This window comes from Sorghum bicolor, chromosome 2 (assembly GCF_000003195.3).
Source record: "Sorghum bicolor cultivar BTx623 chromosome 2, Sorghum_bicolor_NCBIv3, whole genome shotgun sequence".
Lineage (NCBI taxonomy): Eukaryota > Viridiplantae > Streptophyta > Magnoliopsida > Poales > Poaceae > Sorghum > Sorghum bicolor.
Genome location: NC_012871.2, coordinates 67,658,705 through 67,682,577, shown reverse-complemented (window position 1 = coordinate 67,682,577; position 23,873 = coordinate 67,658,705). Strand labels below are relative to the sequence as shown.

The 23,873-nt window shown below is 39.4% G+C and overlaps 3 protein-coding genes across 6 annotated transcripts; 1 reads left to right on the top strand and 2 right to left on the bottom strand.

Moving 5' to 3' along the window:
- LOC110432909 (peptidyl-prolyl cis-trans isomerase CYP21-4) lies at positions 531–5,742 on the bottom strand. 3 transcript variants are annotated; one of them, XM_021454113.1, is made up of 8 exons: positions 5,527–5,742; positions 5,202–5,353; positions 4,987–5,026; positions 4,440–4,490; positions 3,524–3,609; positions 2,891–3,028; positions 2,630–2,777; positions 531–1,078 (listed from the first exon to the last, which is right to left on the bottom strand). In XM_021454113.1, the coding sequence occupies exons 2-8, from the start codon at positions 5,351–5,353 to the stop codon at positions 992–994; spliced, it is 702 nt and encodes a 233-aa protein (XP_021309788.1). In that variant the 5' UTR covers positions 5,527–5,742; the 3' UTR covers positions 531–991. The 3 variants fall into 3 exon arrangements, with proteins under 3 accessions (XP_021309788.1, XP_021309790.1, XP_021309789.1); XM_021454115.1 differs by having other exon boundaries at positions 5,202–5,405; positions 5,527–5,709; XM_021454114.1 differs by having other exon boundaries at positions 5,202–5,356; positions 5,527–5,709.
- LOC8074229 (thioredoxin-like protein CDSP32, chloroplastic) lies at positions 6,276–7,871 on the top strand. Its single transcript, XM_002462808.2, has one exon. It carries the CDS (start codon positions 6,488–6,490, stop codon positions 7,391–7,393), a length of 906 nt encoding a protein of 301 aa, XP_002462853.1. The 5' UTR covers positions 6,276–6,487; the 3' UTR covers positions 7,394–7,871.
- Positions 8,340–13,674, bottom strand: LOC8077282 (DNA-directed RNA polymerase III subunit rpc8). Of its 2 annotated transcripts, XM_002460639.2 has the most exons (7): positions 13,217–13,674; positions 12,967–13,062; positions 11,997–12,084; positions 11,505–11,568; positions 10,968–11,037; positions 10,770–10,859; positions 8,340–8,817 (listed from the first exon to the last, which is right to left on the bottom strand). In XM_002460639.2, exons 1-7 carry the CDS (start codon positions 13,325–13,327, stop codon positions 8,728–8,730), a joined length of 609 nt encoding a protein of 202 aa, XP_002460684.1. In that variant the 5' UTR covers positions 13,328–13,674; the 3' UTR covers positions 8,340–8,727. The 2 variants fall into 2 exon arrangements, with proteins under 2 accessions (XP_002460684.1, XP_021308199.1); XM_021452524.1 differs by lacking the exon at positions 12,967–13,062.

Sequence of the window (23,873 nt, the reverse complement as noted above, 5' to 3'; positions counted from 1 at the left end):
GATAGACACGTGTTGATGCATACATGCTGCTGCATTCTTATTTTTGTATCGAGTGGTTTTGACCAAACTGAAAAGGGATTCAAAATTCTTTTCAAAAATGGATTTGGAAAACTCAGAAAAGAAAAAGGAAAGGATTTCTCTCCCCCTCTTTCTCTCTCTTATCGGCCTACATAGCCCGGCCTGCTCCCTCTGTTTCCCAAGGCCGCAGCCCACTCGACCTTCTCCACCTCGCAGGCCCAGCCCCTACCCCGCGGCCCGCACCAGCAGGCCGAGGCCCAGTCCGAAGACAAGCCAGCGCGCCTTCCATGCTATGCTGGCCCCGTTCGTTTATTTGGAAATAGGTGGCTGGAATAGTTCCAGCTGGAATAACAACTCTATATAGCAGTGCTCAGCTGGATTAATTCCTACCCTCAGATCCACCCCCAAACGAACGAGGCCCAAATAAGTCCCATTTGCTGCCAATTCCTGCGATATATAGACGTATACTTACGTTTGTTAACAAAGAAACAACGACAAGAAAGCACGTGCTCTGATTTCATTGGGTTCATTCACAAGGCCCAAATCGCTTACTGGTAGCATTAGCAGAGAATATACTGCTTCCTGTTACCACAACCACGGTACGGGGTGTAGCAGCACAGTATTTATATGCTCGCCTATGCTGACACCCAGGGCCTGTTCACGCTAAATCTGCTAGTCATTCAGCATTGTTTTTCTCAAACAACAAATCAAACAACAGTACTTTCTACCATGGCTTATCAGCCAAACGAACAAATATTATACACAAACGCTGCAACAACAACTGTAACAAGCGTCACAAATGCCTTCCACGCAAGACATAAGGCGTCATCCAGACTCCCGAGGAAGGATCGCATCCGCACACATGTCATCAATACAAAGGGAACTCAATGAGATGTATGGACCTTTTCGAACACAGAGTCATCAGGCATGTGGTTAAGGTCTTCATGTACATGACAAGAGGAGGATACGCAGCTCAAGGCTCCTGCTTTAGCATGATATTGATGATGCCTATCGCGGCCTTTGGCTGATAATGCTCATCAGTGTCAACTTCTTCAATCTCCTGTTTGTGTAAACAAGCAGACAAAAACAAAATCTAATAAGCAGTTATTATAGTGATATCACCCTAATGAAAATACGTAAACAGCCTGGATGTGCATATGCCCGCAGTCCTAACGTAAATGACTAATTCAATTTGGCCCAGCTTTTTCATTAAGGCGGCATGTTATATTCATATATAACTTGGCATTTTGAACACCTGCTAGTCTATAAATCGACCTCCGAAACATCTATTTGGGCTCAAATTCTAAAGAATAAGTATGTGAAACAGGGTTCTTTCTTTATCACCAAACAAAAAGACAAAAAGGCTCCTCACAGCTCTGGCAGGGTCTACACAAAGTCAAACATCTTTTCAAAATGGGGGAGGGGGGGAGGGGGGGGGGATTTTTTAGATTGGAAATGGCCAGCATAAGGAATGATACATGATCGAAAGACACCACTAGAAATGTACAACTCTGACCTATTTAGATTATGATCTGATCCTGATACTCTAGTATCAGTTATATGATGATTGTGAGTGGAATATACAGTTCAGAAGGAGTTTGCATGGAGCAGAGATGGAGCTTCTGGAGGACCGGAGAGCTCAACTTGATTCTGTGTGTGTAGATAATAGGAAAGAGGATAAGGTTATATTGGCTTTAGATAAATCCTAAGTGCCTCTATAAATTCTTATCTGATGTAAGAGTGACTGATATTCGGGCAAGGGCAATTTGGAAGTATAAAGAACCGCTAAACATTAAAGTGTTTATAAGGCAATCTGCTGTGACTTTGAAGAGGAGTTGGAAACGGAAACTTAATTGTTGCTCATGTGATCAACAGGAAGCAGCAGACAACATATTTTTTGTTGCTACATAGCAAGGGTACTGCGGTGCTGTCTAAGAAATGTGTTTGGCTGGGAGCTGAATTTAGGAGAGTTGGCTCCAAAATAGGAACGGTATCTCTCAGCACTTGGCAACATTTGTTTTTGCAGGTTCCGCTTGGGCACTGTGGAATAATAGGAACAAGATGCTGATTGAACACACTTTCCCCAATAAGCCTATGGGCATATTCCTCACTGGTGTCACTTTCTTGCAGAAGTGGAGACCCCTGAAGAAGGAAAACAGCTGCAGGATCTGGATGTTATGACGGAGAAACTCCTGGATGACTGCATAGCTTTGAGCCTTCAAACGTGCCAAGCTAGGATGTGGGAGAGTTTAACATTCCTGTTCTATGGCAGCTTCTTGTTTCACCTTGTTTCATATCTTTGCTGCCTAGTATTTCTTGTACTCAGTTCCTGTTAAGCTGGTATCCCAGCATACTTTCGTTGCATTAACTCTATATGCTTCCAATATGAGCAGAGTTATCTCAATTCCAGAGAGAGAGAGAGAGAGATTTGAACATCTGCTTTCAGAGCTCAAGAACAGTTTCGTGTAAATCAGCCAAAATGCAATACAGGTGGTATGCAATAAGCAAAGAAGCCATTCAGCACAAAGAGAAAAGGAAAACATAAGTCACAGCTTAATGATTCAAGCAAACATTACGGAAGAGCTCCCAGAAAGAGAAATTCAGAAAGCACCTGAACGATGTCCTCTCCCTTGATAACTCGCCCAAATACAACAAGCTTGTCATTCAAGTCAGGAATTGGAGCAGTCGTGATAAACAAATCAAATCCTTTGTTATTAGGATTCTTTGCAGTCCCAATCATAAACGCCTCATGTTTTGGACTGAAAAATCATAGAAATATAGTTAACGTTAAGGACATTGCTATTATAAAAGATCTGGTCTACAAAACTAAGATTCAAGATAATTTAATATATGCACTACTCAGGAATCAAACCTGAGATCATTTTTCCCACTAGCTTTAGCTTTCGTTATCCATTCTTGGGCAGCTCCATCAAAATCAAAATCACCTCCTTGAATTACAAAATTTTTGATGATATGCCGAAATGGCATTCCTTTGAAATGATTACTCTTGCTGTGCAATAGGATAAATATTAGATACTATACCAAATAGCCAAAAAATAATAATAGCTCATCCTGAAGAATAATCAACTTATTAGCTCCAACTCGAAGTGTTTTCCCAGGAAAGATGCATAGTAATATAGTATCATAAGCACAGTTGCCATATGCTACCATGGCAGTGATAGTTTCACACTTTCCACAATAGCATTAAAAACTGCCACATATTCATGCCACCAGTAACTAGTTTATCATTACAAGCAAACTTTGTTAACAGGTTCATGAAAGACTCAAATAAGCCCATTGATTGTCAATTAATTAACACTAAGGCGTGAAGCTATGTTTTTCAACCAACTATGGCACACAAGCAGAGCTACATTTTTTAACTGACTATGGCACAGCTATATTGTGACACTAACAGAATCAAAATAATAAAACAAATGATCATATAAATCTCATGTCATGAAACTATTAAATAAATCATGGATTCATCACAATTTATGGTGCTTACCACAAGTCAATAAATCTATCCACAACACCAGCAGAAGCATCTTTGTATATTTCTATAGTAATTGGACCCTTTGCGGTGTTCATTACCTGCAGAAGTTAAGCAGTGGCATAATGCTTCTTTCTACTACAAAGATGATTAACTGCAGTAGGGTGATAAAATATTTGTAAAACAACTAATTTATCTGCAAAGCGTCATTGCATTCAAAATTTATATCACCAACTTAGTAAGATTGTATGCCATAATTTTTCATACTAAGTCTGTGGATGAACAGAATCTGATTTTCTTGCAAATTCTGTGGATGACAACCAGTGTTACAAAATGTTGAGTATCAACAACATACAGCAGAAGTTTAACATAGCAAAAGAAAAACTTCATAACTAGGTATGCAGTGGCGCCCAATATATCACAGTATTAGTCGCATTTAGATGATTTGTCTCAACTTCCTAAGTCCAGTGGAATCGTTACTTAGTGTTAAACTTTAGTCAGTACTGACTGACTCAGGTTTCATCATTTCATGAGCATAGTTTGAGCAGTATAGAACATAAAAAAGAACACCATTCATCCCCACTTAACAAGCACTGTTACCATTACCTTGTTTGGGTAATGGGGTTCACACAAATGGCCATAACTCACTATGCTACAACAAAAGTTGTATTTCCACATGCAAATTCATACATCCTTAGCGGAATAATATTTTTTGAAGACGTATCAGAGTGTCATATCCTTTAAGCATATCATGCTTCAAGAAAATAAAACACAACCTGATTTAGATGTCAGTAGCAGCACAATGCATATATAATATACATTAGATGTTACATATATTCTCAAGTTACATTCAATAGTTGATTAAATATACAATCAACATCTGGTGGTTTGTTTAGAAATTGAGTTGAGAAGTGCGAACAACAAAACTTACCGCATATCTTGGTCTACTTATCATTTTTGGATCCACCGGTCTCACAGCAAGCTTGATTCAAACAAATGAACAAAAGAATACAATCAATGAGTTTGACCGTTGATGTCTAATGTCCCCCAAAAATTAATAATAAGTTATCAAGAAAATTTTATTAAGTATTAAAGACTACGTCAAATAGATGTTCCATTTCATCACAAATGAACTATGAAGAAAGCAAATTCAATAGGGAAAATGCAGACGACAGCCCTATATATTTCTTATAAACAATAATTCTCATTGGTTCTGTTGCCAGAACGAATAAGAAATAAATTCCAATAGCCACGTCAATGAGTTAAACCTGAAATGTATAATTATGATACTAACCATGCAACATGCTTTCCAACATATCAGTTAGTATAATCACTAGGCCATACAAAGTTATATAATGGGGGGAAAGAGAGATAATGCCACCTAAGTAACATAAATGACATGTACCTAGTTGCAGATTCATGTAAACAATACGAGCACAGTTTCTTGCACTAGATTTTTGTAAGACTGTGTAACTTACCTCAGCTTCATGAAGCTCCATTTCAAAGTCTTGGGCAGACCTGCGGTTGAACTCATCAGTAGAGGAATGCTGAGCAGAAACTATATTAAACTACTTATTGAACAACTATAGGGCACGAGCTTACTTCATCTCAGCTTATTGCAATATATAATTGTGCTAGGGGCACCAAATAGTAAAATAAACGAAACAAAATGATTTCCGGAAAGGACATTAACCTTTGATGCCAATGGCTGTAGGTAGCATAGAGAGATAGCACAATCAATATGACAATCAAGTTCCATGTGATGATAGTAGAGTAGCTGATCCGAGATGGAGCCTTCTTCGTCTTGCTTTGAATTAGCAATTGCTTGGGCTTTATCCTCGCCATCTGCTACACAGGGGGCGGATCCAGTAAAGGGACATGGGTGTACACATGTACACTCAAAAATTTTTGCAAAAACTTCGAAGTTAGGAGGATTGTCAAATAAGCTAAATAGCTTTAGGTTAGGGTTTCGGTGCTCAGCTTCGCACAGCATAAGGGAAGAGAAGGGGTGGGAGTACCTGGTGGGGTGCTCGTCGCCGGCGAAGAGACCAAGGAAAGCCTCAGCACCTGGCCTAGGGCGGCGGCGGCCCAATAGTCGTCTGGGAGCGCGAGGGTAGCGAGAGAGAGACAGGAGGGGGAGGAGGGAAGGAGGAGGAGGGCAGCGGTCAGCGAACGGAAGGGCAGCGGACGGAAGGGGAAGGAGACGGCGAAAAAAAAACGCACGGGCTTCTTGTGGGCCGTTTTTCAGTTTCTTTGAATTTGTGTTTTATTTTTCTTTCTCTCCCTTAATTTTTCATTCTTTCTCTCCCTTTTAATTTTTTTATACTTTCTCTCCCTTTTAATTTTTTATTTTTTATTGATTTCATATGTCTATTCTCTTTATTGGACACTATTGGCTAGTAAAATATTTGTTTTAAATAACATAACAGAAATTTCATATCTATTCTATCAATGGCTAGTAAATATATAGTACATTGTAAATAAGTACATGGAACTTTTTATATCTTAGTAACAAATATTTAGGTAGCAATGCGGACCATAGTGTTTGGTGACCAGGATTGCTACTTGACTAACAGGTTGCCTGTCACCACACCGTAAACCAATAAAAACGATGGCCTCATAAAATAGCCACTTTGAATTTGTCCGCACCAAATCACCCAAGCAGTTTCATTTAAAAAAAAATCACACCCAAGCAGAAGCCAACAAAACAAAAGTGCAAAGATCAAATAATCAGGACCCAGATGGAAAAAATCTGGGCTAGAAGAAATAGCAGCCACAAGCAAGTAGCCACCTTTGAGTGGATGTTGGAAGAAATAGCAGCCACAAGCAGGTGGCGGCTACCTGTGTCATCCGATTTCTGGCTGCAAGTTCTCTAGCTAGTTCTCCCATCTTCAATTCCTCGCTCTTCCTCCTCCCTTCTCTAGTTCTGTGGAGTGTTCCGATCCTCAGCAGCAAGCTCACTAGCTCAGCACACCGGCGATGGCCTCCACCGCCACCTTCCTGTCCACCCTCGCCACCAGGTCCGCGGCAACCGTTAGCCCGCGCAGCGCCGCCGAGCCGTCCGGCGCCAAGATCGTCAGGTTCTTGCCCGCCCAGATCAGCCGCACGGGGCGCGCGGCGGTGCTGCCCACGCCGAGGGCGGCGGTCTCGGGCACCGAGAAGCAGGCGCCGTCGAGCAAGCACGAGCGCGTGGTCAGGGTGCACAGCACCCAGGAGTTCGACGACGCGCTCAAGGCCGCCAAGAACCGGCTGGTGGTGGTGGAGTTCGCGGCGAGCGACAGCGAGAGCAGCAGCCAGATCTACCCGACCATGGTGCAGCTCAGCCGCACCTGCGGCGACGTCGACTTCCTGCTCGTCCTGGGCGACGAGTCGGAGGCAACCAAGGAGCTGTTCCGGCGGGAGGGCATCACGCAGGTGCCCCACTTCAACTTCTACAAGGGCGCCGAGAAGGTGCACGAGGAGGAGGCCATGGCCATCGGCCCCGAGCGGCTCGCCGGCGACGTCCTCTACTACGGCGACAGCCACTCGGCGGTGGTGCAGCTGCACTCGCGGGAGGACGTGGAGGCGCTCATCGACGAGCACCGCGGCGACAAGGGCAAGCTCGTCGTTCTGGACGTCGGCCTCAAGCACTGCGGGCCCTGCGTCAAGGTGTACCCCACCGTGCTGAAGCTGTCGAGGTCCATGGTCGACAACACCGTCTTCGCGCGCATGAACGGCGACGAGAACGACAGCTGCATGGAGTTCCTCAGGGACATGAAAATCGTCGAGGTGCCCACTTTCGTCTTCATCAGGGACGGACAGATCGTCGGCCGCTACGTCGGCTCCGGCAAGGGGGAGCTCATCGGTGAGATCCTCAGATACAACGGCGTCAGGGTCACCTACTGAAGAGTCAGAGCAAGCGCCAAGCAGCACTTTACACACACTTTAGAACAGCTTGCAAAGATACAAAATTTTAAATTATTGCTAGTCTCCCAGATGAAGATGGCGGCGTCTAAGGACGTCGCAGCCGAAGCATCGCTGTTGAGAGCTCCCTCCCCAAACAGAAATTTGTCTCACACGCACAGGGTGATCCTTCGTTGTTGGTGCTTAGGTTTCTTTGGATATTGTCGTTGTATGGGTTTGTGGTGTTGTAGTCTTCCCCCTTCCTCAACAGAAACTTGTCTCACGCGCGAAGGGTGATCCTTCGTCGTCGTCTCGTCGGTGCTTTGGTTTATTTGGTTATTGTCGTCGTGTGGGTTTGTGGTGTTGTATAGTCTTCTTCTTTATATCAGTACATGCATGTGGGTTTGTTGTGTTGTAGTCTTCTTCTTTGTCAATACATGCCCGACAAATCTCTTGTCGGTAGCTCTTCGTTTTGTTTTAATTATTACTGCAACATCCATCGGTAGCTCTTCGTTTTTTTTTTAAATTACTGCAACATCAATCGATGATTCATCAATGTTTAGACTATTTATTGTGTACCATTACCATACTAGCTTGCCCGTTAATCGCTACTATCCAATAGTAATAGTAAAATTTTAGAGTGGTAGCGGGCTAGCAGCTGCTACCTTGCAACTTTCATCTTGTGTTGATCTATCAGCTTGATTGCCCAACTATCTTGCAAAGTTGCAAATTTACATTCTGCTACAGTTGAGAAAAAAATGTATTTTGTGTTTCACACATGGACGATTCTTTAGATGATTGAACTCCAGGAAATGGTATAGCCACAAATTTTGTTCCAACTTTGCCAATTTCCATACCACGAAATACCTACGGTGGAATCCACATATACAACAAAACGACCAGTCAAAAAGTGACCAGGTTAGATCTGAAAATATCACAAACATGCTTTTTTTTCAGCCACCAAGCTGCAAAGGACAATAAAGTGCGCCAACCATGACTGCTGGAAAAAAAAAATCTACAGTGTCCACCAGTTTTTCACTTCACAGGAAATTATACATGAGATATCGCTTTCACCACTCTAAGATCTTTTACCCAGCTGTTTGCTGGGGAGTAACACCAAGCACTGTTAGAAATGAACTTCTGTGGTGCTGGCATGTTGAAATGCCCTACAGGGAGAGATCTCTGCGCTATCAGATTATATAGCTGACAGATATCAAGAAAATTTCAGGGGATTACATACATACATAATTTATCCTAGAAATTTGACCTACACTACAGCTACCAGGCTGATTTTGTAAACTACACGAAGTGAGCCCTAAAGCAACACAATGCTATTGCTATTGCTCTTGCTCTGCCGCCTCCTCCCCCTCCTCTTCATCAGCTGCCCACCAAGCAAGAAGACCAAGGCCATCTCCTTTAATACTTCCCTGCAGAGACATTACCACACTTACTCACCAAAACATGAACTGACAAAGTTCAGTATATTAGTATTAATATAATCCTCTCAAGAGGCATGCAAAGATGTTATGTTTGACAGAATAAGGGAATCAGAACATAATATGATCCAGATTATGGGGTTCATCTATTTATGTAGCTTATCAATGCAAGGAATTGTGTGTTCCGTGTTCAGAGGCAGAATTTCAAACTTGGTATTCCCACTTCCACAAAAAAAAAATTAAATCCATAGATATCCCACAAAATAGGCTGGTTTCGGAAGGTAGAAGTTTAGAAAGCATGCCAAAAGGCCGTTTATTTGTTTTTTTTTTGGCTGCAATCAACAAAAATAGCGCAGAATATTGCAACGTATATATTTATATATAAGTATGTACATATATATATACATGAAAGTATCCCAAAAAAGTTGGGTATTCCCAGGAATACTGGGGAATACCCTTGGATCCGCCCTGTTCTAGATTTGACACCGCGCATGATGCATGGAATGCATAGCAAATAACATTACTTTTGTGCATAGACTATGCAAGGAATCGTGTATAAAGTATGCTAGATTTGACACTGCATAATGACATGGCACGGTGGCAGATTTGACATGGCAATGACAAGTTGGATGCAGACACAAGTAAGGCCTTGTTTAGATACACCCAAAAACCCAAAACTTTACAAGATTTCCCGTCACATCGAATCTTACGACGCATGCATGAAGTATTAAATATAGATAAAAAGAATAATTAATTGCACAGTTTACTTGTAAATCACGAGATGAATCTTTTAAGCCTAGTTACTCCATAATTAGACAATGTTTGTCAAATAAAAACGAAAATGCTACAGTATCAAAATCCCAAAACTTTTTGCATCTAAACAAGGCCTAAAGCAAAATGTGCACCCGAAAAAATAGCAGCTAGCCTGACATGACCTCGCAACTTTTGACTTGCCATCTATCACAAGCTTCACATGACGTCTCCACTTCCCATATGTAAACAGTCATGCACTGACAACTTGGAATTAACGTTTCTCGTACACTGAACAACACTAGACACGTTAATGGCCTAATGGGACTAAGGCCTTGTTTAGATCCAAAAACTTTTTGGATTTTGACACGGTAGCATTTTCGTTTTTATTTGACAAATATTATCCAATTTTGGAGCAACTAGGCTTAAAAGATTTGTCTCGTGATTTACAGGTAAACTGTGTAATTAGTTATCTTTTTTATCTATATTTAATGTTTCATACATATGCCGCAAGATTCGATGTGATAGAGAATCTTGTAAAGTTTTGGGTTTTTGGGTGTATCTAAACAAGGCCTAAGGCCCAATGTCTTTGCTTCAGCATAGGTCTATAACATACCAAGCCACCAAATTGGATACCACATCACAACAAAATAACTGGCTCAGCTTATACGATATAAAATGAATAAATGTCATGTAAGCAAAACAATGGTTTACAATTTGTAGATCCAACATGGAAGTCATTTGCAAAAGCATGATATTAATCAGAAATCACCATACATGAATATAAACAGAGTCAGGCTGCATATGCACAACAATATGCATACAGGGAAGTGCTTACACAAAAAGCATGAAAAGACAACATTCAGCATATTAAGAGTATAATTCTCTCGAAAGGCATATGTAAAGAGGTTATATATTTGACAGAATAAGGGAATCAAAGAAGAACAAAATCCATATTATGGGATTTGTTGCCGTTAGAAACTTTTTTGTGTTTTCCAACTATCCAAGGCCCACATGGGCTTCACTCCGACATTATAAAATATCAACTATCAAGCCACCAAATTGTATGAAACACGTCAGAATAAAATAACTGGCACAGCTTATAAGATACAACAAAAAAACTTATGCAAGTACAACTTGAAGCGATGCTCATGAATCTACCATACAGAATGAGGATAGATGTAGATGCTTACAACAATTTGCATTGGAGCAAATGGTGGGTCATCCTCCTTTTGGTCAATTGGGATACGTGGGTATTTTGTGCTAGAAACCAAGAACCTTATCTGTACAATGTTTGGATTGGTCACGAGTTTGGTCAGGGCAGCAACCATAGGAAGTAGTCATTGTTTTGCAATAAACAAAAACTAAACTAAAGCACAAATTTGAAGTACCTCATCATCTAGATCTAGATAAAGCTCATCGCCATCTTCAGTCTTCAGCATCCACCTACCATCTGGTCCCCTGGAAATTCAATGAACAGTGAACACAGAAGAGAACTAAAGGAAAATACACTGAACTTTATGCAGAAAATACTTTCTTCAGAAACAGAGGAAAGATCAGTGTTTCATCAATGCAATAAGTTAAACTTAGGCTCTTTTAACTGCATTGAAAGTGCTACCTACATGCTGGAGAAAGCAATTTTTTTTCCTGTATTTTTTCCCAAGTCAAATTTCATTTTAGTTTCTCGCAGGCTTGTAATGGTTTCAGTACCATAACAATTAGTCGAATGGAGTACACTATACACTGACATGATAACTAACATAATTTAGGTCAAACTACAGATGTAAAAGGATGAGTGGTTGAAATGCTACTTCAAGACAAACCAAAACTAAATTGTACAATATAACTCCAGAAGCACATAACAACTTTAAATAATACTAGTGATTTACATACTGCAACAAAAATTAGCAAAACAGGTGGTGCACAACCTTACTGTGCCAAACTGCATCAAGTGTCCAGGTATGGAAATGTCACTGAAGAAATCAAGTGAAACTGCAAAAGAACCAGATCTATTAGCTAAAAGCAATGTAGTTACGAGTTATGACGATATCATACATATTTGATGTTTCATTTAATTCTCAGAACAGGAATGGAGCATTTAAATTTTGTAGCAACCATTTCAACCAGGTAATGCACCATGCTTGTAAAAATGAAATTAATATTTCCAATAAAACATTTAGTTTGGAAGTGTTAGGCTAATAGGCTTAAAATTTATTCATGCATGGCACAGATCAGACATGACCAAAGCATTTGGACCTTTTGTTTAAAAGTTAGGGCATACAATTTTAGAAGTATGAACAAAATGCAAAGTAAAGTTATTATAGAAAGCTAAAATACAGCACCAGGAAGGAGCATGGACAGTTCACATGAGGGCAGGAATCAAGAGGTTTCTACTGAAGCAGTTCTCCAAATGAACTCACCCTGCAACCCCTTATCATCATATCCAATAATCCTCCCAACAAGAACCTCCCCATTAAAAGGCTTGAACATTAGCAAACGAAATGAAACCTATCCAAAACAGGAACAAGGAAATCCTGAGCATAATTTGCAAAGTGTAGGAAGCCCCAGAATTGAAATAAAAAACTTTGCAGAGATCAGATATATTATAATAATACAAATATACAATACTGAAAGAAAGGGTATCACTGTTAAAAAGGTGTGTAATTCTAGTTAGAAAGGGTTCTTCGTATATAGTAACTTTTTTTTCTACAACGGGAAACCCAAATTCCATTACCATTCAGCAAAGAAATTACAATAACCATGTATCGTAAAATAGCAACACTCTAGATTACAAATTCTTGTCAACAAACTAATTAGCATTGTTTTTTTGACAAATGGAAGAACTGGATCTTAGCATCATAGCTAAAAATAATCAATTAGAAAATACAGCCTGGGAACCATCACGATTTTTTAACTAAATTGCTAAGTGCCTCAGTGGCAAGGCCATTGGAAAGAGAAAAATGCTGGGAAAATATGCATATTTTGCCTTTCAAGTGATGGGCAAGTATCTATCATACTCATACATGAAGAGAAGAAAAAACAACAATAGGATAAATCACAAAAGCTAATATTTCCGCTCTAGCACAGCAACCAAATGCTAAGCACTACTAGAAACAGTTTTAAGTAATTAGTGAGCACCAATGAGAAGGAAACTGGACAAAAGATAAATATTAACTGAGATTTCACATCTTGCTTGCAATTGATCATAAATTAAAGAGTGTGAAAAAGGCAACATAGTAGCACCCATGCCGCATGATTTGGAAGGTCACGTTTCATGGGAATCACAATACTTCCACAAACTTACCTTCAATAAAACATTTATTTAATGCAAGCATATTACTATACGAAGAACAATAACACAAAGAGATACAAACAAAAGGCATGCGTTACTTTATAGGTCGAGCAGCCCTGTCCTGGATGGATGGAACCGCCTTCAATGGATCGGATATCATAGACAGACACGCACAGCCCAAGGTTTGCGATTACCTGCATTCATACGCGAAACGCAAAAAGATGCACACATTTAGGAACCACCAATGTTGTGAGCGAATGGGTTGAGTGCGAGTATTGCTGGCATTCCGAGCAAAATTTTCTCAACAATGCTAATGCCACGGCTAAACGGAACCAACATCCGCGTTACCTTGTCCAAGAAGAGCCTCTCGAGCTCGGCTTTGATGGCGTCGGGGAGGGGGCGGCTCAGCAGGTGCGGCGGCATCGGCAGGTCGTGCTCGATCTGGCTCAGCGCGAACATCCTTCCCGCCTTCCCACCTGCCTAGAACAACCGACCACCGAGGAGCCTGTCGAGGAGCGAGGGAGGCGCCTGCTTGGATGCGACGAATTAATGCTGGAGGCGGCGCCGGTGCACCCCTGTCCCGTTGGGTGTGGCTCCCAGCGAGGACCGACGGGGAGCGAACGCAGGGCTGCCTGAGCCTCAGTGAGGAAGCGAGCCGGCGATGACGGGGAGCGAACGCAGGGCTGCCTGCGCCTAGGTGAGAAAGCGAGCCGGCGACGACGGGAAGGAAGCCACGGCGACGGCGAAGGAGGCGCCGCGAGGTATAGGGTTTTTACCTGACGCGCTCGATAGGCTAGAAATGGGCCCTGTACTTGTTCGGGCTACCATCCAGGGATCCAGAAGGACGAAATATTTCTGTGCATGGGTGGCCCAATTGGCCCGAGAGCAAATCTGGGTCGAGCCTGCGCTAGCTCATAACCTCAAGCCCAACCCATCATATTTCTCTCTCTCTCTATACATACATATATATATGACGCGTTTTTTTTATATATATGACACGTTTTTTTACATGCGTGTATAGTTACTCTCATATATATATCTCTAGATTTAATGTGTATATAACCAGACGAAATATATATAGATAAAGTATATGATCATACTAGACCGTCTAGGGTGATATATATGTTAAGTATGCGTGTATACATAGAGTATACTTATTGTATATAATATAGTAGTGGCATTTTAGTAATATATTAAAAATATAATATTTTTTGAAAAAAATTTGCATGTAGTTACTCTCATCTTCGATAAACCACATTGTGTATATGTTCATACTTGTTTATCGATTTGAGTATATTTATATACTTATATTAAGATACTTTAGATCTTATCACGCGAAATTTATGAACTAGATGGTGGCGAAAGACAAAGACAAGAATTTTATCTAGGGTAGCTGTTGTGAGGACATAATACCTACGTCCTGCGTTTGATTGTATTTGTGATATGAGATGTAATGAGTTGAGTTGTCCTCTAGAGGACCCATGCCCCTCCTTATATACTATGAAGAGACAGAATTACAAGTAAAGTATCCTATTTGGTATAATATTTTTTTAGCTTTGCGGTACACGCCTAACCGGCGTCGTGCTCCGCACGTCTTCGTCTTGTGGGTCGGGCCACCTCCGATGGTGTGGCCCATATTGAGCCATGAGGATATAGAGGTTTATACCCCTACAGCTAGTCCTCGAGCTCCATATATTGGGATACGACACGCTATCTTGAGCTTCTTCGACCAGTGTGGACGACAGTCGACCACCGTTGAGGCTGAAGAAGCAAGTTGTCCGAAGAAGGCATGGTGCTCTTGAGAAAAAAAGATTTCTTTCCTAATCAAATGTGGCCACTTTACTTTTCTAAAAAGTGTAGGGTTTGAAAAAGCAAGCATATTCACCGTAAGGTAAGTATGCCCACTCAGTCCCTGAGCCTGGCAGTAGGTGACGTAGGCATGCGGTACTAGAGTCTAAAAGAAAAGTCCACATATAAATTTTGATACTGAGATGCATCGTCGTGTGCATCGTACTGATCTAGTCTCCGAGCTTGCTGGAAGGCGAAGTATGAGCCTTGCAGCAAGGTCTAAAAAATTAAAATCACCCCTCAATTGTATGAGTCTAATTCATATGTAACCGAAGAGAACAGTCCCCAAGCTATGGTCGAAGAATGATCGAAGCAATCTCCAAACACATCGTAGGAAGTGATTGACGAGTCCTCGAGCACGGTGTGATATTGATCTGGCTTGCTTTGTAGCAGAGAAGCAGGCGATACGTTGTCGGCGTGGTTAGAGACGTTGATTGGAGCCGCAGCCGATGTCATTGAAGAAGTGATCGGCGTAGATCGCATCTGCGCCTTCTCCATGGTCGTGATCTGTGCGCTCCTCCATGGTCGTGGCGGCAAAGCTGTTGAAGCCGATGGTTTAGATGATCTGACCGACGGTGATAACCATATGATTGCCTAGGAAGATGTACGCATACCTCCTACCTGGCGCACCACTGTCGATGAAATATGGTCGGCAGTCTACCTAGAGGTATGCCTAAGATAGTAGATTGTCGGCAGACAGGTGCGTAAGCTACGAACTAGATGATGACGCAAGAGATAAGGATTTTATCCAGGTTCGACCGCCGTGAGGGCATAATACATACGTCCTACATCTGATTGTATTGATGATATGAGATGTAATGAGTTGAGTTGTCCTCTAGAGGACTCCCACCCCTCCTTATATACTATGAAGGGACAGAATTACAAGTAAAATATCTTATTTGGTATAATATTTTTTTATAACTTTGCGGTACAAGTCTAACCAACGTCGTGCACCGCACGTTTTCATCTTATAGGCCGGGCTATCTCCAATGGTGTGACCTATGTCAAGTCATGAGGATATAGGGTTTTATATCCCTATAGTTGTCTGCAGGATGCCAAATATATATGATCTTGTTATATATTGTTTTAACGAAACACGTGTGAATAAAGCAAGTGTGACCACTGGTAAGAAGGGAAATACAATATTAACCCTTCTTGTGCGTAAAAAATGGCTCTAGGTGTTTTTTTTGTCATTTTTCTTCATATTATTATGGAAGAAAACCCCTCTGTGTTCATGTAATAAATCAATGAGAAATTTATTACAAATATATAAATCACCAAATCAAATATCCAAACTTCACGGCGACTTTTTTAAAAAAAAATCCATGTTTTTCATATAATTCAAGGTTGATTGAAATTTCTAGAAAAATAAAATAAATGTATTTTTTTTTTCATATTTCAACTTTCTTTGGACCACTTCTAGTACGGCCCAACTTACCTCTAAATATGGCCGCTCAGCCTGGAGGCCTGCCTATTCTCCCTTTTCCCTCTCCCCTGGCCCAGCAATAGCCTATCCGCGTCAGTGCAGCTGATTGGCTACCCAATATGAGGAGTTTTTTTTTTTGAGAAATACCCACTACGAGGAGGTGTGAGGCTTAGGAAAATAAACGGGCCCGGCCCGAGAAAAGAAGACCCCAAAAAAAGGTGGAAAAAAAAAGAAGAGCGGCTAGAGACTTTTTTGGAAGATTTGGCCCGAAACAAGTTTCAGAATTAAGTTCAGAGTTTTCTGAGCCTGACTTTGAAACTATTTGGGGTTTGAAAGTTTCTTCAACTTGGACATTTTGAACCTTTTCATTTTACACTAGGCCCATCTATCTGACAATTCCATACAATTTTGTCATTTGTATGTTCAGTTTCTGGTGCCTAATATTTTGTAATTCTACGGATCAACACACTTATATTATATATATATATAGTAGGTTTTCAACATAAAGCCACAAACACGTCTGTCATGTGGTTAACATCGTCTGAAGCTCTCTGAACTTCCATCTTTGAAATTTGAGAACTGGTTATCTGAAATCGTTTTATCTGCCTACGTTACTCCCTGAGATATAGATATAGAATACAGAGGTGATACAATAGATAGAGTGAATAGTAACATAGAATTTCCGTACAGCCGTAGAGTCCACACAGGGATTATACTTTAATTTGGTGTATTTATAATAAGCATCACATAGTGAAGATAATTTATAGTTAATCATCGACTTTGAGAATAGCTGGGACTGTGCTCCATGCCGTTGCTCAAACACAGGTATATAAAAACGTACTTATTGTTAATATAGCTGACAAGGTAATTTTATATTGTTGATATGCAAAGAGTTTATAGTATACTTACTATCAAATTTTGATATCTTATATTATACACTTTATTTATGTAACAAAGCCATTGGATCAATATTTATAAATAATGACATGAATACATTTTTGAGGGGATAATGATATGAATATTTGAACTGCCCATTTTATATTATTATTATTTGTGGATATCCAGATCCAATACATATCGAACAAAAAAATACCCGTTTGGTACAGTCCTTGTTTAGCTCCCAAATTTTTTTAGTTTCATAGCACTTTTGTTTTTTGGCAATTATTGTTCAATCATAGATTAATTAGGCTCAAAAAATTTATCTCTGATTGACAGGCAAACTGTGTAATTAGTTTTGGTTTTCGACTATATTTAATACTTTATGTATGTGTCGCAAGATTCGATGTGACGAAATTTTTTTATTTTTTTATTTTAAACTAAACAAGACCTGCCCTGTCAAGTATCAAATCACGTCTGGCTAGCGGCCATACGGCTGTGGGCCTGTGGCCGTAGGCCGCGATGACAGCTAGAAAATGGGCAGTGGAGGACTACCACCTGGAGGAGAGCCCACCTGGTAGTAGCTGTTCCGATCCTCGCATTTGCCTCGCACTGTCTTTCACACCAGAGACGCATCCGACTCGGCATATTCTTCCTCGTATGCTTGCCGTACAAATAGTTTAAACTCGTCGCCGAGCGCTCTGGATGGCAAGCCGACAAAGTACGGTCCGGACGCCTAAAACAACGTTATCCTCTCCATCATGATCAAATGCTCTGTAATTGTTTAATCTCCCTCCTGATCCTCCGGCGTAGCATTCTTAATTGCTTTACTTGCGCTTGGATATGCTCTAGTTTATGACCCTCTGCAACTTCCAATCATATTAATAATCCTTGCTTTGCAGGCCGGCTGCATAGATAATTCAAAGTTGACGCTATATATAGTACTATACACGCCTGGTCCTTCCTCGTTGCTCATCACTGACTTCACTGCCCCCGGGGGTTTCCATTTTCAAAGATTGCACTGGATTCCAGCTCTTTCACCTCTCTTGGTTTTTTTTTGGTATATGTATATATACTACATCTCCAATCAGGGTGGATCCAGATATATATTTTTTCTATTGGTGTCTAAGGTGTATTCTTACAAACCTTAATTATTTGTTGTACTACTACAATACATATAATGGCATTACATGCGAGTAGTTGTCCAAGTCTCCAAGGTCGTTGGTGTCAGGGTGTCACCAATGCTAGCTTGGCCCCTGCCTATAATCAAAGGCTTGTTGGTTACAACGTTGATAGCCCAACCTTTAACTCATGCTTCCTCTATTTCAAATTACAAGACGTCTTAATTTGTACATAGATTCACCCTCTACCTACCACTAAAACTTTGATTACAAAGTTGATAACCCAAAACCTTTAATTCATACTTTGTCCATTTCAAGTAGACGTTTTAGCTTTTTTATATATATTATTTTTGCTATATATCTAGATACAGTGTATATCTAATAGCATAATTGTTGATGGTAGATAAATGTCATTTTTAACCGTCAACATAGCATGAGAAAGGACCTAAAATATTATTACCATCTAGATATAGGGGTTACATTAACAAAATTCCATGAGTTTTGGTAAATATCTGTTTCTACATGAGGTTATTAGGAAACGACCAAAGGAGACCCACATGTCACATTTACATATAGAGAAAAGGGTCACACATATAAAAAGAATAATCTAGAAGATTCAGGAAGCAATCCCCTAGGAGGTGGGACCCACCTATCATTGTGACAGGGGTGGGCGCCTCACCCCCTGGGCGGCCGCACCACCTAGGTGGCCCATCAAGAGCCACCTCGTGGATCATGCCTCCACTGCCTTTGAGGATCAATAATAATCATTTATCAGGGTCATTTTTGATCCAAGGGTTGTGGTGCTTCCTAGAGGGCTATATAAGCAAGACCCCTAGCCTAGGAGAAACCCTAATTCATTCATCATTCAGTCCAAGATTCATAGAAATCCTAGAGCCACCATCTCAATTAGATCTCTATAGTTTAGTAGCATAGCTACATAGGATTAGAACTAGAAGGAGGCAAGCATCGGTTGGTTTTCAGATCAGTCAAGAGGATTCTTGGTAATTCTCTCCTACTTTTATATTTGTTATTGTATTATTCATCTAGTTCATCACTTGTATGAATATGGCTTTAGTCTATTCTACCATATTGGATATGACTTTGCTCTATTTGATTATGTTCTCAATTATATTGTTTTAAGTCTACTTTGATTATATGCTTAACATAGTTAAATTAGAATTGTATTCAAGTGTAGGATCGTATAGCGCTTGCTCATTGAATTCATGGGTGAGTGGTAAATATTGTATAGGCGTGGTGCCTATACCGTATTTTCTTGCGATTGCACCCAATATTCTGGACCGTGTGGTAGATCGCGGGAGTGACAGTCCTGTTGAGTCATTCGTAGTCCACCTCCCGAGTATAGGGCAGACACAACACAACTATTACAGGGAAGTGATTGCTATGTTATTCATCTTCCTTCGTAATATCACTATGCATAAATATAACCTTTTTTTTGCTATGATTGCCAAGTGTAATTGCCTAGTCATTATATGCTTTGACCTAATAATTAGAATAACTTAAGATTTATCCTTGTAGTTCGTCCTAATCCATGCTAGTGTTATAAGCTTAGAATAATCTATTGAGATGTTCATTATTTATTATGTTATCTCTTATTATTTATCTTTCATATATTATTTATCTTGAGACACTTACCATGTATGAGAAGATAGATAAAGACATGGTTATACTCTCCATTACCACATGCAGTGATGCTCATTGCTCATTATCCTTAGCATCCTCTTCCAGTGGTAAAAATATAAATAACGATACCTAGATTACTCCCGGTTAAAATGCTACATCGGTATTATCTGTGCGCTTGCGGATTTCATATTCATTCTAGAGGAGCATTTGCATTTATTAATACCTGCACCTCTGGCGTCATGCTAGGGATAACAACTTAGCTTAAGTTGCGTTAGAGATGTCAACGATAATAAAATATATATATCTAGAAGAGTCACAATGTTTTAAAATTTATAACGAAGGGAGTAGTTGGATAAAATTCAACTCCCAACTTTCAAAATGGGCGTGTTTTTCCTTAATACAACCTAAATTTATTATAATATGTATATAGAGTGTAGGTTGAGTTGGACATAATTGACATGTTGGCCTTGTAAATATGTATAGTCTCTATTTGCATCTTGCTTGGTATAGCTCTCGGTGGCTCTGACTCCTACTGATAATCACTACGTAGCGCATAGCTGTGTTTGAGTCCTGTTGTGAAAAAAATAAACTATGGGAAAGACAAAGCCATGACTTCTAGCTTCACCAACTTCAACTACGCCTTGCTACAATAGTTGTAGAATTACGGAGCCAGAGCAAGTAGGAGCTGCACCAAACACTTATTTTGATTCATTTGCATCCATATATTTTGGAGTGGTTTTGGAGTAGAATTTAAGGTCAATACTCAATACCAAGTATCGAATACCTATCGCCATCTTTTCTCAGGTGCTCCGTATACAGTCTATAATGAGGGTTTGAGTGTAGATATTGTGTTTTTTTTTTTAAAAAAAAAATCCCTCCGGAGAGAGTAGAAAACATGGAGAAAATAAATATTCTAATAGCTACTTCAAGCGTATAGGGGGAAATTAATTGTTAAAAAAGAACGTTCTGTCATGTGTGGATAAGATCACCACGAGGCCGAAGGACATCGCGGAGCATTATTTAGCTTAGCTCTTGGTGCGACGATGTCCTGGTTGCTGTCCAGATCCACGCGCTGAACCTGGCTGGAAAGATATCCTGCATTAGAATTTTGGATAGGATACTGCCGCATTGGGTTGGGAACCCCCACCTGCCGCTTCGGTCCATCGAAAAGACAAAGTAGTAGATCTCGTCCACGTAGTGTATCTACACATTTTGCTTTTTTACGGAACACCTGCACTGCGGTGCTTTCTGAAATCAAGTTTATTTTGGTGTTATGTATTTGTTTCATGAATATTTGTAAAAGGGTACAAGCAAATTATGGTGTACTATTATTGTTATATATCTAGACATATCATATATCTAGATAACTATGTATGTAGAAAAAATAAGACGAACTACAGAGGATGGTATATTTTCATCTTCTCCTCTTGTGTATGGTGCTCTATTATTTTTGAAATACTAGTCAGTGCGTTTTTCTTTGTCTAACAAATTAAAGTTTCATCTAAAATACTATATAATATTTCTTCTGTTCTAAATTATAAATCTAGATGCACAAAAGTCAAGGAGAGTTATAATTTAAAATGAACGGAGTAGATACTAGTATACCATAAATAACAAATACATTGCCGGTTTTAAATAGAGACGTTCATAAAGACAGAGTGCGCGTACACGACATTATTTGGTTATTTTCTCAAATTAACTAAAACAGTTTTCCTTGAAATTTTGAAAGTAACTGTGTTATTTAAAGCCGAGGAAATAAAAGTTAGACAAGGACGTGCTGGAGCACGTGAAGGTACTTTTGCAGCTCCAACCTTTTGAAAGTCATATACTCTGCTTTTAAACTCGTTCTTTTCTTTTTCTTTTTTTCCTTTTGATATGTATGTGTACTATTAATTCTGCTAGTTGTGATTCGAAAAGAAAAAAAATTCTGCTAGTTGTGTACTTTAGTTGTGTCCTTTATTTGGAATGTGGGATTTTTGTCCTTTCCTTTATTTTTCTATAAACATGAATTGTTTTCTGTGGATTTCTTATATTTTAAAGGGGTATTAAATGTATGCTCTTTTACCGTACCATTATATTGGAACATCACTAGGATATTTTTACTCTCTCTCTCTCTCTTATTTTTTAGTATAGGGCATGCGCTACCTTCTGCACCAACATGAAAGCACCCTGTATCACTCATACCATCATTTGCGATGAAAGTGACTGTAGTACCGTACATGTGTAAGTATAACATGGCTGCTAGAATTTGAATTCCAAGTGATGTTGAAGTCGAATTTGAAGCTACTCAATTCATCTCAATTCATCCCAAATTATAAGACGTTTGATTTTTTTAACACTAAGTTTAACTACGTGTCTTATTCAAAAATTTATACAAATATTACTTCTTTTATCGTGGCTTAGTTTATTAATAACAGTTCTTCAAGAATAACTTAAATTTTGAGTACGTTCACACAAAAATTTTGAATAAAATAAGTGATCAAACTTGAAATAAAAAAGTCAAACATCTTGTAATTTAGAATGGAGAAATTATTACAAAATATGTAGCAAGTTGGTTCTCTACTTCTAGCTCCACGCTAGACCACCACCATCTCCACTTCGTCTCCGGGACTCCAAATGGACCATGTGTGCATGTCAATAGTGTGACAACATAACGTCATGTACGGATGTACAAAATAAATCATATACAACAGACACTTCTAGCCTTCTACGAGGGCATATGCTCAGAGATTCCATGCAACATCTGTTCTAAGAGTCTTCTCCTATAAACCATTTGGATCCGAATTTTCTTAAAAAATGTTTTTATGATGAATCAGAATCACTTAATAAAATTGTTTGGCTAGCTCGTTGGATTCTTGAAATTAAACTAGAAAAGGAGAAACTAGATTTTTAGTGTTTCTCTAAACTATTTCTCTTTTTATGGCGTTTAACAACAATTGCATTGACAATCTAAAACATTTATCATGACACAATAAAATAAAACCATGATTAAGATAGCCTATTTCATTGCTGGTTTTAAAGACTTGATAGTCTTGGAAACTAGAAGAGGTAATTATTTCCTTGGCCCTAAAAAAAGTGTTTCTTAGTTTCTTGACCCTTTTTTTTCTTGAACTTACTTATTTGAGCCTAAAACATATTTGCTTTGGTTCCTTTGCTGTTCCGTCAATTATATACATGATGAAACTACTCTTTTACCACTAACTCCGAAAGCAATGATTCAACCACCTATAAATGCGCTATACAAGTCTGTTGCTATCAATAATTTCCCAAAATAAGATACAATTTTTTTTCAAGCATGTATTTTTTATATATATTTGCACATGACATCGTTACAAAATTTTAGCACAAAATTGTCGTTAATGCTCCGAATGCAGAGTATGAAATCTCAGCTTTGGCTGTTGTGATGTTGTCACGTACAAATATATATAAAAAAATAATGATTCCATGCTTGAAAGAATATTATACCATATTTTAGGAAATTACTGATAACATAACAGGTAGCCTAAAAGACATGTATAGCGCACCTATAGGTGACTGAATCGTTTCTTTCGGTGTCAAGGGTAAAATAGTAATTTCACGTACAACTTATACCATTAGCTGATCAAACTAACAGAAGGGCCAAGAAATTTGAAGAAAATTCATTTTAAAGCCAAATAAATAAGTTTGAGAAAAATGACCAAGAAACTAAGCAACACTTTGTTTAGGGTCAACAAAATAATTTCTTCAAACTAGAACATTAAATCTTCTTCCACCGAGACTAATTTTAGGGTACGTGCAATAAATATTGATACAGTCCATGTAACTAGACCAAGTGGGTATGTTGTTGCAAGCCATAATGTTGAAGACTAGAGTAGCCTATAAGATGGGCCCCACGCTAAAATAAAATTCTAAGGTCCTCTTTGGTTGGAGATAGTAAACTTTATTACCTATCATATTGAATGTTCAGACACATATATGAAGAATTAAATATAGACTACTTATATGAACTAAAAACACCGATAGAGAATAATTTGCGAGATGATTTTTAAGCCTAATTAGTCCATAATTAAATACTATTTGTCAAATAAAACAAAAATACTACAATATATTAAAC

Coding starts and splice junctions, on each gene's coding strand:
- LOC8077282 (XM_002460639.2), bottom strand. CDS start 13,327: ATGTTCGCGCTGAGCCAGATCGAGCACGACCTGCCGATGCCGCCGCAC. Junction 11,038..11,504: donor ATGCAGTTTGGCACAGTAAG/GTTGTGCACCAC, acceptor TTGAATTTCCAG/GGGACCAGATGGTAGGTGGA. Junction 8,818..10,769: donor TTGCTCCAATGCAAATTGTT/GTAAGCATCTAC, acceptor ATGTCTCTGCAG/GGAAGTATTAAAGGAGATGG.
- LOC8074229 (XM_002462808.2), top strand. CDS start 6,488: ATGGCCTCCACCGCCACCTTCCTGTCCACCCTCGCCACCAGGTCCGCG.
- LOC110432909 (XM_021454113.1), bottom strand. CDS start 5,353: ATGGCGAGGATAAAGCCCAAGCAATTGCTAATTCAAAGCAAGACGAAG. Junction 2,778..2,890: donor AGTGGGAAAAATGATCTCAG/GTTTGATTCCTG, acceptor ATGATTTTTCAG/TCCAAAACATGAGGCGTTTA. Junction 1,079..2,629: donor AGGGAGAGGACATCGTTCAG/GTGCTTTCTGAA, acceptor TTACACAAACAG/GAGATTGAAGAAGTTGACAC.